Here is a 15,636-nt window from a genome sequence, read left to right as displayed (position 1 = left end):
AAAGGGGGAAGGAGTAGAAAAAAAAGGATGAACTTCTCCATGCATCATTTTCGGCACTTATTCTAACAAAGTAATTTCTCTATAACAAACAAGTACTTTTCCTACTTCCCTGTGCCTCACTTTCTTTGTAGCTGAGAGAAAAACTCATATTTGTTCCATAAATCCAGCAGCACTATGAGAATAGAACACAAAAGCAAGGAAAAGGAAAGATGTCAAACCATCATGGAGCATATTAATGCTCCACTCTTCAATGGACAACCTTTGATTCCAAAGAGAAAGTGAAGTATGACCAGATTTGAATTTTCTCTACTGAGCAGATGAAGGGTGAAATCCTTTTTGACATTATCCTGCTGTGAGATTTTAAGCATGAGATTAGATTTGCTGCTTTCCATATACTGCTTAGTATGCAAAATGTGTTTCTGATTATCCAGCCTGTATGTGCCATTCATGCTTTTCATGCACCAGTGAATTCCAAAGGTTAACTATACTATTTCATGGAAAGTAGCAAAAGATTATGATTTTACTGTGGGATCTGGAAAGAAGATTAAATTAGGACCAAAAAAAAGTTTCAAAACATCTGGAATAGTGTCAACCAGTTTAATAATAATCAGTCTCCTTTGTGAGAAGCTGTTAGTGGAACAGGTGAGGTAGAAACAGCAACTCTAAAGCACATAGAAAACTACCTTACAGAAGAAATAAAATGTTCTTTGGCCACTTCTGTTAGGATGGGGTAAAAATATTTAGAACATGCAGCTGAATTTCAGATAGCTCTAGTGCCATGGTAAGCAACATAGGGATGTCCAATTAAAAGAAAGGAAAACATGTGAGAACATGTGGCATATTAATAAAGAGATGAAAAAATTCCTCAAAGGCAGAAAGTACTCATCAATATTGAGGGCATCCTCTTCAAACTACACAAAAGATTGGACATTTGATTAACTTTTTCATGGACCAGTGAGAACAAAAAAAAAAAAACCACTGAATCACTCAGTCTACATTTTTATGGATGGAATAAATTGACCCATTTATCTAGTAGTAAGACCAGGGATGAGGAGTTCATCAAGAAGAACTCATTTTAAAAGTCAAGAAGTGAGAAAAAGCTGAGCTGAAATTTAAATTGTTTACTTTAAAGAAGGGAAATGAGGTCACTTGGTACAAATTCTTCTATCTACCAACTCTTCATATATATACCATAGTGCAGACATCTTCTCTCCCAAACTGTTTATTTTTGATGTAAATAGTCTATATTGCTCAAACTCAGGAGTAAAAAGTTTCCAACCACCCTTCATAGGCTGTTGAGATACAGACATGGAGACAACTATGTCCTGATAGAAGACTTTTCTTCAGTTTCTAATGCTTTGCTCATGTCCAAGAGCCTCCACCCACATTTTCAAAGTGGTTTGCAAGACATAGATGAATTTCATACTCTTATCATAAATACAACACCTGGAAGATGAATTTTATGGGTGGGGAAAGCAAGGCCAAAAGTAGGTGGCAGACCTGCCTTCAAGCTTCCACTGGAAGAGGCCATCCCATTTGAAGACCTTTCTAAAAATTCATTTGTCTCTTCAGTGTGTTTAATAACCTGATGCATCACTGACACAAGGACCATTTAAGTCTTAACCACTTCCCTACTTTTGGTAGCTTTTCTCAGGCCCGCTCACCAATGCCTTTTTTGAGGTGGTGGTAAGAGGAAAGGCCCTCTTGTTATATCAGAGATAGTGATGAAAGCTGCAGTGAGCACAAGAGATGAAGAAACTGTGAAAAATTAACAAGTATATTGGTATCATGTCATGTTCCCCAAGATTTTTTCTCCTCAGAGCTGTGTGTAGCACACCTGAACATACCAGGCAGCAAGGTGGTTTCTGGCTTTGCAACATCCCTTCCAGGGAAACACAAGCTGCCACTACATATCTGACCAGACTGCCAAGACCCATGAAGAGCTGCCTCCTGGTCCTGAAAAATGAAGAATGTAGCAATTGCAAAAGACCAATGAAAATCAACCAAACCACCACCAACAAAAAAAAAAAAAAAAAAAAAAAAAAAAAAAAAAAAAAAAAGGTGTGGTATGCAGCTTTAACTCCACAAACTCATATGACATTTCAGACACTGTTTGATTCTCTTCTTCCAGATAATCCCCCTCAAAATCCTTTGCCAAAAGCAATGGTACCATAGGATACATTGAAACACAAAACATGTCAGTGTGGCAGCTATTATCTCGTCAAACAGACAGGTGATTGAATGGTTGACTTCAAAAGCTGAAACCATAAGCTTCTACGGCACACACGATGCAAAAGGGAGCTGATATGGTGCCTAACAAAAACTATGAAGAGGCTGTTTAATTGCGCTAGCCTAAACAAATCCCACCATATATAATTTAAAGAAATTACAGCCATAGAACCAGTAGGCCATTGGAGGTAAAGTAATTCTTGCTTTAAGTCCTGAACTGACTCGTTTTAGCTCTACTATACACTGTTAAACACCAGACAATTTCAGTCTCAAGGATGCCTGCATTTCATGAGTGACTCATATATATGACTAATATGTTTTGGTAGGTTCCAAAGAAAAATATGTCCTATAAATACAAATTATTGAAAGTGCTTCCTGTTCAAGGAGAAGCCTTACTCATCACTGGAACACAGATAATTCTGTGGTAAGGGTGTGCTTTAGTGCACAGGGAGGCTGAATCATGCTTAAGCACACAAGAGTAACAATGTGGTCAAGGAAGTTCAATGGCTTGCTCAAATTGAATAAAAGGAGGTAAGACAAGACAATAAGACATATTATTTTCCTATTGAAACTTGTGAATCATAATTGGTGGTATGAAACAGAGTACTGAAATACATGAACAGAGATAGAAAACAGAAACAGGATGCAACCATGTCACGCCTCTGCAGTGTTACTGGTGTGTCTTAGCCAGGACAGTGCTCTCTGGTGACCTGCATCTCATGTTCTATTTTTCTCAAGGCCTTCTTCTTCTAAATATTCTTTGGTTTTGTCCTGAGATGAAACTGACAGTTTCTAAGAAAATAGCTGCCACATGGTAATCTCTGCCTCTGAAAGCAAGGCCTCAACAAAATACAAGCATTAGCAGAAATCTCTCACATGACTTTTGAAAGACAAGATTCATATGTGGGAATGAAATAACATTTCTTTAAGCATCTATGTTCCCATCACATATGTGGTCCCTCTGGCCTTCATGATGAAATACAGAGATGCCCAGCAAATCAACACACAGCATGACTATTCAGACAAAAAGCCTGCAATTGTTTGTTAAAAACATATTTAAACATCATGAGGCAGCAAGAACTACTTGGGATTTCTGCCCTTAAAAATATTATGACTGCACCCTAAGTTACTTCAGATGGAAACAAACTAGGGAGATGTAAATAAGGACTGAACAACCTTAGAGGTTTTATTTTCTTAGAGAATGGGATATAAGTGTGACTTTCAATGGCAATTGTAAGAAATGTCACCAGCAGGCAGCAAGACAGATCTGAGATGAACCTTTGTGGATTGTTAAGATCAAAAATTAAGGGAAAAAAAACCCAACAACAAATGTAACAGCTTTATGGTAACCAAATTCTCAGGTTTTCTACTAATCCTAAATATGTTGGCAAAAAGAACACTTTGCTCTTCAGCAGTTTCCTTGGTACTGAACAGGGACCATTTGGGAAGGTAGCAAGGGCACAGCTTTCCAAGATCAAACTCTTCCAAAGGCAGAATGATGGCCATCATTGACCTTATCACGCATTTTGTTAGGTCTCTTTCCAATTCTGAGTCCTGTTTGAAGGACTTTAGAAGAGAAGGGGTACTTGCATTCTGGAAACCAAAGCAATCTCCACATTCAGGGAGCAGCTGTGCTGGTACCACACTAGCACACAGACAGTGCCATGTTATGTGTTTTGGGAGCACCACTGATGTTACACAACCTCAGCAATACAACACTACATCAGGGAACTACACTGGGTGTAGGAGAAGGAAACACCACAGCTCTAATGGGGCACTCTTCAAGGCAAGCCTCATGGCTCAGTTCCTGAGCCACACACAGAACAACAGGATAGTCTAATTGGGTGGCTCTCTGGAGGAGGAGTAGTAGAGATCACATGCCAGCTAAAGAGCCAGTGGGTTACAATAATTTTAAACAAAAGAGTCTCCAAAAAATCACTAATATTAAAGAGCTTTCAGTGCATCAAATACAAATAGAACAGACTTTGAACCTTATAAACAACTATACAGAAAAGGGGTACTTCTTTTGTCGGCTCTGCCCCAAACGGGCAAAGACACAAGTTCTCCTACACTGTGCTCATTTCCACAAGGAACAAAGTGGTTAATAGACACTATTAAGAAAAAGAGAGGAGGACAGAACAAAAACAGCCTACAACTACCCAGCAATGCTGTGAGATGGGAATTGACATGGAGTGAGCTCCTGTGAGAGGACACAAAATTCTCACAAAACAGAGTATTGTTGTGGGAGCACGGAAGGAGGGTTGGGGCCCAGGAGCTCCCAGACAACCAGAACACTGAGACACAAGCAAGGGATCAGATCTGATTGAATGGTCAATTTGGTATTCAAAGTTATCTCTCAGATGATACTCAATCCTAAGAAGGAACAGTCTTGGCAAGTGGCAGGGCTACATCATGATGTAGCTTGTAATCCTGACACAATAGAGAAAGACAAACAAGGAGTCCTCAATGTATGAAATTTTTGAAGGATCAGTTTGGGACATACATGCTGTCTTAGCAAAGGTACATACAAACTTCAGAAAAAGGTATCACTGGTAGCCAACACAGCAGACTGAGTGATTCTAGACATAACAGTGATTGTCATTTAACCCAGAGAGCAAAACCTTGGCATTCTGAATGATAAATATCCCAAGTGCTTTGGGAATTAAAGCCATATGCACTGTACTCAGTCAGTGATGATGATGTCAACATTCTTGTAACTAATGGAAGCTTACAGGAACAACAAATTATTTAAAGAAGCTTCAAGAAATCACTACTGTTTACATGCTACAAAAAGTAACTCATCCCACTTAGTTCTAAACTGGCTGGAAAAGAGAAACAACAAAAGAGAAATGTTTTCCAGGCAGAAGATACAATGCCTCCAGTGCTTTCACTGGAGGCTCACCTCATTAAAAATTAACTCCTCTTTCGGTCCAATCTTTACCCTTCAGCTCCTTCTACCTTCTATTTCCCCTGCATCTATTTGTTCTTCAAAATACTTACTTCTGTGGATCCCAAGAAAGGGTGCTCTGAAGCACAAACAAACTGAATGCTCAGAACATCTTCCAAAGTATTTTAAGTCTACTGTAATGCTAGTAAACTACTCTGAGAAAACTACTAGTAAGTAGTAGTCCATCCCCTAGTACCATCTTTTCCCACTACTAAAGGTACCAACTCACAGGGGATAGAGCAGGAAAAGAGCTGCTAAGCCACTCACAGGAACCATCAATCCATAAGCTGCATTTGGTAGAAAAAAGTGTAATAAAGGATATTGCCATGGAAGAAACTAAAGAAATGGACAGTAAGGTAAACAAGTAGATGCACAGAGTGCAACAATGAAGTGTGAGGTGAGTGCTGGAGAGGGGAACCTCCCTGCAGTCAATCATACCTTCACATCCACGCTCAATCTGCCCACTGCGGTGCAGAGCATCATTGATAAGGTCAGGCAGACGCCCATTCAGGTCTACAGATGCGAGACAGCCCTGAAATCCATCACGCGAGGCCACAAGCTTCGGGAGGTTGCTATACATGCCTTGAGCTAGGCCAGCAATGTAGAGATCACCTAGAGCAGAGAGGGGTAAACATACAAGGAGGAGGAGGTTACACACCTTCTAGAGTCACTTTTCTTGCTACCAAACATGAATAAAGCAAAGTGAACACACATTCAGAAAAAGTTAAAAAGAGAGCAACACATTGTGCAAGAAGTTATTTCTGCTTCCTTTACTACAAAAAAACAAAACAAACCCAAAATCTAAACAACCAACCAAAACAAAAACAAAACCAAACACAGAACGCACCACAAAATCCTCTACATAATCCCAGTTCTCATTCCTACTTAACTAGGAAAAACTGAAAAATGACAATTTCTGAAAAAGCAAAATATGACAAGCTATTTGGCTACAATAAGTTGTCAAACAAAAAAGAGATAAATGAATTTGAAAGCCAAAATGTGCAAAGTCCAGATTTACTGTTCTGTAATGCACAGTTACTCCAAGCTTTCTCCTGTTCATAGTTCAGCCCTGTAAGAACAAAGAGGGAATATGTTAATCTTGTAGAGTTTACCTTTAAGATCCAGATTTTTGGCACCGTTGATAACCTGAGTGACCACCTTCGTGTCCACTTTTAAGCTGTGTGTGTTACTGTTATCTCTGGTAATGACAACATTGTGCCATTGGTTGTCATTCAGAGGACGATCACTGTTGCCTTTGATAACATTAGGTCCATTTCCAAGGTCAAACACATAGTGTATATACCTGTAAATATAGCAAGAACTGGTTAATATTCTGGAAGAAATCCAGCATTGCTGAACCTTATTCTAGCCAGAGCTGTTAAATTAACTTTAAAAAGTCATGAAGGGAAGTATCTCAGGGTTAGAAAGTTCTAATAAGCCAAAATATTAGCCACTGCTTTGAAAGAATATAGTTGTTTCCTTTCCACCAAAGTGTAAGGATTAGTACTTTGAGATGACAACATTTCAAATAATCAGATTCTAACGATAAAACATTCCTCCTTTTCACAAAGTTCTCTCAGAGCCACAAAAACACTGTCTGTGCATATAATTATATTTTTTAAATTGGTAATATTGATAAATGTACTGGGGAGCAACACTAGATATGCTTATTTGGGGCATATATTCCCCAAGTTAATTCTGAGTTTTGAATAACTCCCATAAGAAGTTAATTAGCAAACTCACTTGAAATATTGTACTGAAATTCTCATGAGATCCTAGACTTATTCAAACAGCTGAAAAACAATTAGCAAAGCTTTTGGCAAAAATAGAGACCCTAACAAAGACTTAAGTCATGGGAATGTTACCCTGAATTATTTATATAGTTCAAACACAGAAATCCACCTGAGGATGGAAGAGAAGTATTCTACTCACAAAAGGAAAAAGAAGAAAAAAGAAAACAAAATTCTACTCTCAACAGAGCACCAGCAGATCATGACTGTTCCTTTTTTTATTACTCAATGTCCCACTTACAGAAGTATGTGCAAAGCCAAAAACAAAAGAGATTGAACTGAAATAAACAGGACTAGTAAACTGTGGAAAACATGTCTACCATGATTAAATCAGAGATCAAAATTTGTTCAGCTAACAAAGGAATTTTTTTTTTTATGAGCTATAGGTCTTCAGAAAAAAATACAGCAGCTCAAAAGGAAGCTGAGTTCGCTTTTCATCAAGCATCACCGGCAGAAGTACAAATTCAGCAGCCCATATGCTTTTTCTTTTTCCTTCACTGGAGATGGCAGAAAAACAAGTATTACAATGGAAAAAAAAAAGGGGGGAGGGAGTGGGGAAGAAGAGACATACAGAGCCCTCAGCATATCTCCTCCTCTGTGCTAATCTGCGAGGTTGACATGACAAAACATTAGTCTATGTCCCAACGACTTAAAATACTAATGTTGCACACTATAAAAATGTCCCTCCCACAGCCACAGAAGGAAGTCAGTGATAAAATTAGGAGTCTCACGCTTCAGTGTTTTCATTTAAACACTTTGTCTTACAGCTCAGCAGAGAAAACATGACTATCAGGTGAACTTCTCTTCATGTAAGCGTTTTAAGCTCACCTATAAGTACTTTATTTATAAATAAGCTGGTAGAAAACAAGAGAAAGCCACTTACCCCTTGACTAGTTCAACTGCAATAAAGTCATTGCCATCACCACTGTTAAAGAGGATGAAACCATCAGCTGAGGTGGTCTTGAACTGAAAGAAGAGGTGCATGGATGTATAAGCCTGCAAGGTGGCCAAGCTCAAGTAGCTGCTCTTAGTCTTGAATGTCACAGGGTCAGCTATAATGTTGCGGAGCCCAAAGCGTGCCTTCAGCTCGCAGTAATCAATGTCCCCGTTCTTGCACAGGTCAATGTAGAGCATCCCGTTGAACATGAGGCTCTGCAGATGGCCAATGAAGCTGGAGGGGATGACGGAGATGTACCGCTTCTCCGTCATGATCCCTGTCTCGATGTTGTGGAACTCCAAGCGGGTATGATCACCAACCATTGTGCCTGAAGGACAGAAACAAGGAGGAATACTGGGGATCAGCAACAGGTTATATAGAGCCCTTCACACTCCAGTTTCCAGACTGATAGCAGAACTAAATCCTATCCAACCACTGTTCAGTAGCTTGCGTAAGGAAGGACGTACAGAATCTTGGAGGAGAGGCTCGGTGGAGATGTGTGAGTCTAGCAGCTGCCAAAACCTGGCAGAAAAGACAGGCCCCTAAAGGGCCATGGGCAGCAAGCTCTGTCCTTTTCCCTGTGCTTCACAGACTTTGTTTGTGAACAGGATCAGGCATCTCCCTAAAAGCTGAGGGTGATCTATTTGATGCAGCAGACCATCTGCCAAACAACTCGAACACTTCTGAAACAACTTTTCCAAGTGCATCTCCTGAAAACACTTGTTAAACATAGATTAATATAAACAGAGCAGTGAGAGAAGTGACAACAGTCACAAAATTGCTGATATTTAGTCCTTTGTTCTCTCCTTGTGCCTGATGTTATTCCTCTTAGTTTAAGAGCATGGCAGGAGGGAAACACACAAAATACAACTGGTAAAAAGCCCTCCATCTATTTAAGTAATCAACCTACCACTGGGGCTATTTACCACATCATGACAAGACTTTAACCTCTCAAAATATCCAAGCTATTCAGTATACCAAATACTACTGTCAGACTCCTCATACAGCATATTTAAATGTTTCACTAAGTGTGCTAGGCACCAGTGCAGACACAGAACCCATACAGACAGATGAAATAGAACATTATGCTATAAAGACAGGTTGGGCAACATGAGAATGAAAACCCTTTCAGCCAATCTTATTTTAGCCCTCCATAGTTCTTCATTAAGGTAGTTTTCATTATTTGGTCACATGTGCAAGGTGTTTTTCTACATGGGCCTTGGTCCACTTTGTAAACAGGAATGAATGAAATAATAAGAACTGAAGTGTTTTCCTATCATTCACTGTACAACCACTATTCAAATTCTGCTACATATAAGCCATTATTTTTTCTCTCATGAAATTTTCTGCAGTTCTCATTGGATTTATGGAGCATGGTGTTGGCTGTGTGGTGGCTGCAGGGCAGCCTTAGTGAGGAGAGGCCAGGGATAGCCCATGCCTGAAATGGCCAGTTCCAAATGGCTCAAATCCACCCACCACAGGGCACAGCTGAGTCCCTTGCACAAGACAGCAGTACCTGGGAGAAAACATGTAAGAAAGGACATAATGCTACCCACAAGAAAAAAAGGGGGAAAAAAACCAAAACAACTCAAACTCCTATGAACATCAAGGATTGAAAAGAGGGAGGGGGCATTTCAGGTGCCAAAGTGGAAATTCTCCATCATCCACAAAGAAGATCACAGTGGTACAGACAACTAGACTGCAACTCATGGAGTACTCTTGTAGGTATTTCCTGAAGGAACTGCAGACCCTGGAGAGCCTACACTGGAGAAGGTTTTCCTGAAAGCCTATGGAGACCACCCATGATGGAGCACTTCAAGAAGGACTGCATTCCATGGCTAGGACCCACACTGGAGGAGGACAGAAGTGTGAGGAGGAAGGAGTGTCAGAGACGAGCTGTTACATAATAAACATTTTATTTATCAATTCTTGAGCTCAGCCACCATTCTCCAATCCCCTTCTCTGTCTAGTAGGAGAGGCCTGGAGGAGCAAATCTAATAAAAGAGGGTGGCAGACACTGTTCTATTTTCTTGTCTTTGTTTCTCACCATCCAACTCTAAGTGGCAGTAAATTAAATTAATTTTCTGCAAGTCAAGTGTGATTTGTCCATAATTATAGTCACTGCACAGTCCTCACTTTTAGAAAGTTTTCCAGAGAAAACAGCCACACTACCTGTTGGGCCTTTCATAACATTTTAACATGCTGGTAAAATTCACTAGGTTTAAAATCCAGAGGGAATGAAGATATTTAAACTCACACTAGTTTTGTGAAATTTGACGACTGGATAAAGACCGGAATAAATATTTCCAGTATGCTACAGACAGACAAAATTTAGCAACAGTATCTTACTTGACTGCATCTGCTGGCAGCAAGCATATCTACACAACTCCCAACCAGTCACTGCAAGAGATATTTGTCAGTAATTGGGGTTATGCCTAGGAATCACACCAATCACCATGGCTGAACCCAGAACTCCTCCAATTCCCCTAGGTTATACCAAATGGGGCTTATAAGCTTTCTTGTATTCTGTGCTGTCTCCTGAAGTCTCCTAGCATTTCTCACCATAAGAGTTTCCAGGCATTAAAAGACAAAAAAAAAAAAAAAACCCCCAAAAAAAAAAAAAAAACCCCCAAAAAAAAAAAAAAAACCCACACCAAAACAAAAACAAATCACCACCAAAAAAACACCAAAAAACCCCACCAAAAAACAGTAGTCCTTTCAAGACTTTTCCTACAAGTTGTAACTGGGTTTTTTTTTTCCTGTTGGGGATAGAACAAAATCTGAACACACTTATAAAGACGCGGATGACACATCCTGGCTTGTAGTGCAGAGAGTCAGATTATATGAACTGATGGTCATTTTCTTCCTTAGAGATTCTGGAAACTCTGAAATATTTCTAACTCACCTCTCACGGTCATGTACAAACTGCAGTTTTTCAGTTTATGCTTTGCTCAAATATGACCAAATTTTATTTCAAGACAGCAAGTAAACATAGGTTATTATAATTTTTTTTAGCTATCTACTTGAAATATGAAGAAAAAATCTTATATGAAGCAATTCACTTTTTTCACTTATTCTAAGTTTTAACAGTGGATCTAAATGTGTACGTAATTATACAAAGACCATGGAAAACTTCAGTCCAAGCAGACACAGCTGACAAACTTAGCAGCAGCTGAAGGCAAAATTTCACAAATGTCACAAATTTCTGACTATTTAAAAAATCAACTGTCAGCACCAATGCAAATGTTTTTAAATCCTGAAACAGTTCTTTACCAGAACTAATATTATTTTAGTTTGAAAAATTGAAGTTTCCAGAAATTGAAACAGTACATGGGGAAATTTGTTTAGGCAGCTTTCTCACTTCCACTACTGTGATCCTTACAGTTTCAGTGTTAAAAAGTTAATGTTTTTTCCAGACCAGAAGTGTATTTTCTTAAAATTATAAAAGCCACTGAAAAAAAAAAAAATCCCGCTTCTTTACTTCAAAAAATTAGAACAATAAAATTAAGAGATGTCAGGTCTCAAAGGCAAGAAAACTCCTCCTTTTTTCTTTTACACTTAAAAAAATACAAGGCAACTGTAGCCTGCGTAAAAGAAAAAAGTCAAGCCTGGGGAATCTGGAGTATGGGACAGGGAGCCCAAATATAGGGGGCATTAAAAATGTAGTGAGGGAGTTTGGAGGAGGTGAGCCCAGAATCTTAGAAAAGGTGAAAACTGAGAAAACTGGGGCTAGCTTAATTAAAAAAAATAATTCTAGAGGCAGTACTGTAGGAAGTCAGGAGTACTTCAGTGAAAATCTGCAAAGGACGTGGCAATACAAGATCAGAATCAGGACAGAGATGTAATTTCCTAGGAAATCATGGAGTGCAATCCAGTATTTTCTGATCTCATTAGCTATCAGCCCCACCTGCAGAGTTCACCTCTAGTTCCCCACTGTGCTCTATAGAGTTCTGTACTTACTACAGCAATCAGAAGCTCTCAAGTTCAAGTGGTATCAGACAGAAAAAATTCCAGCCTCCACTGTGGTATTTGGGTGCTAGGAAGATGTCATAGAGAGGAATATATCTGCTGTATTTGTATCTCATCTGCCACTGATGCTCTGACATCTGTTATGAGGTCAGGACAAATGTGGGACAAAGGTTTTGTGAACCTTTGCATTAAACAGTAAAATGCTGTCCAGAATTGGATTCTGGCTCTGCCTTAGATGTTCTACAGGAAACCAAGTCAGACACTTCATGACAAATTTTTCATAGGTGGTCATTAATTGTCTACATCTAATTCCCCGAGATTCAGGGTTGAACTAATTTACAGGATGTAATTTACAGATATGCTGAATCTTTCTGATGAAAATGACTAAAAGAACATGGCAAATTGGTACCAAATACATCCAACTTTATTCTGGTGCCTTGTTCCCAAACCTGTAAAATGGGAAATACATGCCCATTCACTTCACATAACATAGACACGGGAATAAATCCAGTTAAAGCTTCTTAGTTCTGTACAAACATATTGATGTGTAGCCTACAACACACACACACAAAATAAAAAACTAAAAAATATATTTTAAAAAAAGTCTAAATTTAGAGCAAAATTCAACTGGTGTGCATTGTTCCAAACAAGCAATAAGAAGACAGAAATCAAACAGGCTGTTTATTTTTACTGGGGGCCTAATTTAGACTTCTGATCTATGCTTAAGACAGCAAGAATCCTGTGGAAAAATCTATGTGACCACACCACTGAAGACTGTTATCATCTGCCCAAGGAAGTGGGATGCAGATTGCACAAAAAATCTTAACTCTGGCTTTTCTGACTTCTGACTTTGCCATGATGGCATTCTTTTAACAGATATTTTTAGCTGTAATGAATCTTTAATTATGTAATTCATATACATGTACATATGCGTATCCTATTTTAGTGCAGGATTGTATCATTATTATTTATAAACTCAGCTTCGTGAAAAAGACTTCCAGAACAGATGGCTTTGGGGGATCGATTCGGCAATGCAGAGAGTGCCACCTCGTGGTGCTTCCTAAAAAAGCAGATCCAGAAGAATTGTTCTCAAATTTAGAAGTAATTGGGATGAAGTGTTTAAGTTCCCTCTTAAATAAAATTCATTTTTCCTATAAGCTAATTTTGACCAAACCACCACCAAGGCTGATTTCCAGCAAGGAGAGGGAATGATTTTTCTTGCGTGTTTCTTGTTCTCTCTTGCAAAATCACAGCCTATATAGGACAGCACATATTTATTTCAGAGAGAAACTTATTTCAAACCGTTTTCCTGTAAGCCGACTTCTTTGGGCCTATTTCAGATTTCTGGCTCCTGGCTTTCCAAATTATCTAAATCACCACAATATTTAAAATAATTCACATTCATACAGAAAAAAAATACCTTTTCTTCAGAGATAGGTTATAGTGTTCTGGCACTATGTGTGTCAGCCCTTACTCCTAGTTGCATTCTGAATTGAAGCTACTCAGAAAAGAGGATTTCAGCTTTTTGGCAAACCAGCATGGGTGTCAACTAACAATTCTACCTGCATCAGTTTTGTATCCAGGGATCCAGGGTTCCTGGTTTTGGTGGGTTTTTTTTGTTTGTTTGTTTTGTTTTGGTTTGGGGTTTTTTTTGTTGGTGGTTGTTGTTGGTTTTTTTTTTTATCATCAGCCTCCAGACTGCTGAACTTTTTCTCAAAAGCTCAGTTCCTAAAGTTATATACAAATATGAGAATTTCAGACCTTCAAAAGAAAAGAAAGATAGGGTTCTGGCTCATGCAGTCATGGAGAAATGGACATGAAAAGTATAATCTCTAAAATTCTGCAATTAAAAAAGGGCCAATCTGGAGTACTTTGATCATTTCAATACAAATCTTCACCTGGGACACACCAGCTTTCCTGACTGATCGTCTCTTTCCTCCCTTGAACTACATTTCTCTGCAAAAAGAAGTAGGAGCTCAAAAAGCTGTCTGTAAATGCAGAATTTTTTTTTTTTTTTTTTAATCAAGGAGGAAAAAAAAAAGGACCGACATGCTTTGTCAAGCCAGGATCCTCCCTAACTCTAAATCAAAGCTGAGACAACTGCTTTATTTACTTTTTCTTCTGGATGGCTCTGAACCATGCACACAAGAACTCGGGAAATAAAATTAAAAAAAAAAAAAAAAAAAAAAAAAGAGCAGCAGAGACATAAATCTGTGCACTGTAACACATGTACTTCATGCAGGTTTATCATCAAGGAAAAGTTTGTGCAGAGGAAGAGTCCAGAGAGCCTTGGCCTTGGAAACCATTGGAAACCATCACATGTGCAACTCAGGAATGGAGTGTGTTCAGCCTACCTCAGAAAGAGCCTGTGGACCAAGAGAAACTTCTGCTGAGCCCTCTACAGTCTGAGATAAGTGCAAGCTTACCTGTCCCCTAAACCTGTATCTCAGATCATTACAGCTGTCACAGAAATTTCTGGTGCTGGCTAAGAAGTTTCTCAGACTTGAATATTCATTTTCAACATTGTAACACTAAATAATACATGACTGGTAACAGGAAGGGGTGGGGGGAGAGATACACAGAACAGGGAGAAGGAGCATAATGGCAAAGACTATGAACAGAGATACAGTGATCAAAAAGCACTGACACACCACACTTACCCTCAGCAACATCATCATCCACGATCAGCTTGAGGCTCTTTCCTCGCCGCACCACCCGGACAGTGTGCCACTCGTTGTCATTGAGTTTCTGCCCAGCATAAAGAGTTTCAGGTCCTTTGCCTGGGAAGGGTGATAGGTGCAGCAATTAAAGCCAGACCCAGAATTCATTTAGTACTTTCCCAATGGGAAAAGTCCTGAAAATCAACTTGGTGTGATACAGACCAGTAGAGTGCACAGGTATATAACAACCTCTAACCAACCCTCACATCTACACTTCCCAGCCCAGGGAATCACAAACCCTTCCACTCAGATGCTTCCCTTCACAGAGCCCTAAAGTCACATGCATTTAAAAAGGGTAGAAATCTCTCTTGTGCTCTGGTACAAATTTCCACACATCAGGCTGCACAGCACACTACAGTAACAGGAAAACAAGTTGATGACTGAAATATCTCAAAGGGGATCCATTACAGTAGCATTTTGCTCTCCTAATAATCTGGATTTACAACATCCCCAAGGTACTTGGGATTCTTTTCAAAGTTAAACACACTGGTCTTTCAACACTTCAGTATCAAACACCAGGTTGGTTTCAGTCTCAAAAAAAACAAACAAAAAAAAAAACCCAGGAACAAAATGTCCACAAGCCCCCCAAAAAAGCAATAGAAACCCATCACAGAACTTCATCCCCCACCTTCATAAATAATTTTAAAAAAAAATTATAATCTCAAAGAAAACTATTCACCAACCTTGCTGATTGCTTTAAGGTTCTTTGGCAAAGCAGCCTAGATTTGAGGTGCTTACTTCACCCCTTCGATTACAGTCAAAAGAGAAAGAGGAGCCACGTCTTCTCCAAAAGATTCTACCACAGTTGCCCTTGCAAACAATGCTCCTGGGAAGACAGCATTAGTGCTACCCATATTTGTCTAGTTTTGCTCACCCATCACAGCTGACAGGCAATTACTTAAAAAATTAATTGTTCAGATTACAGACCGGAACACCTCACTCATGTCAAATGGTAAGTGAAATTGAATAATGGTGTGTGCTAAATTAAAAGCATCTATCCTCATTTCAGTGCAGTACTAAAGTGGGGGGGGGGGGGGGGGGGGG

General features: G+C 39.2%; 1 protein-coding gene across 5 annotated transcripts in view; it reads right to left on the bottom strand.

Annotated features, from left to right (window-relative positions):
• Positions 1-15,636, bottom strand: part of NRXN3 (neurexin 3) — a 912,175-nt gene that overhangs the window by 529,727 nt on the left and 366,812 nt on the right. For all 5 annotated transcript variants that reach the window (XM_041424942.1, XM_041425182.1, XM_041425016.1 and 2 more), the window contains 4 exons: positions 14,533-14,652; positions 7,850-8,231; positions 6,289-6,479; positions 5,615-5,788 (listed from right to left, as the gene is read on the bottom strand). In XM_041424942.1, the coding sequence (XP_041280876.1) occupies positions 5,615-5,788; positions 6,289-6,479; positions 7,850-8,231; positions 14,533-14,652 (867 nt within the window). The remainder of the gene's footprint in view (positions 1-5,614; positions 5,789-6,288; positions 6,480-7,849; positions 8,232-14,532; positions 14,653-15,636) is intronic.

The sequence above is a fragment of the Onychostruthus taczanowskii genome, unplaced genomic scaffold (assembly GCF_017590055.1).
Source record: "Onychostruthus taczanowskii isolate IOZ18803 unplaced genomic scaffold, ASM1759005v1 scaffold1, whole genome shotgun sequence".
In the NCBI taxonomy this organism is placed as follows: domain Eukaryota; kingdom Metazoa; phylum Chordata; class Aves; order Passeriformes; family Passeridae; genus Onychostruthus; species Onychostruthus taczanowskii.
This window is presented reverse-complemented; position numbering and strand designations above follow the sequence as displayed.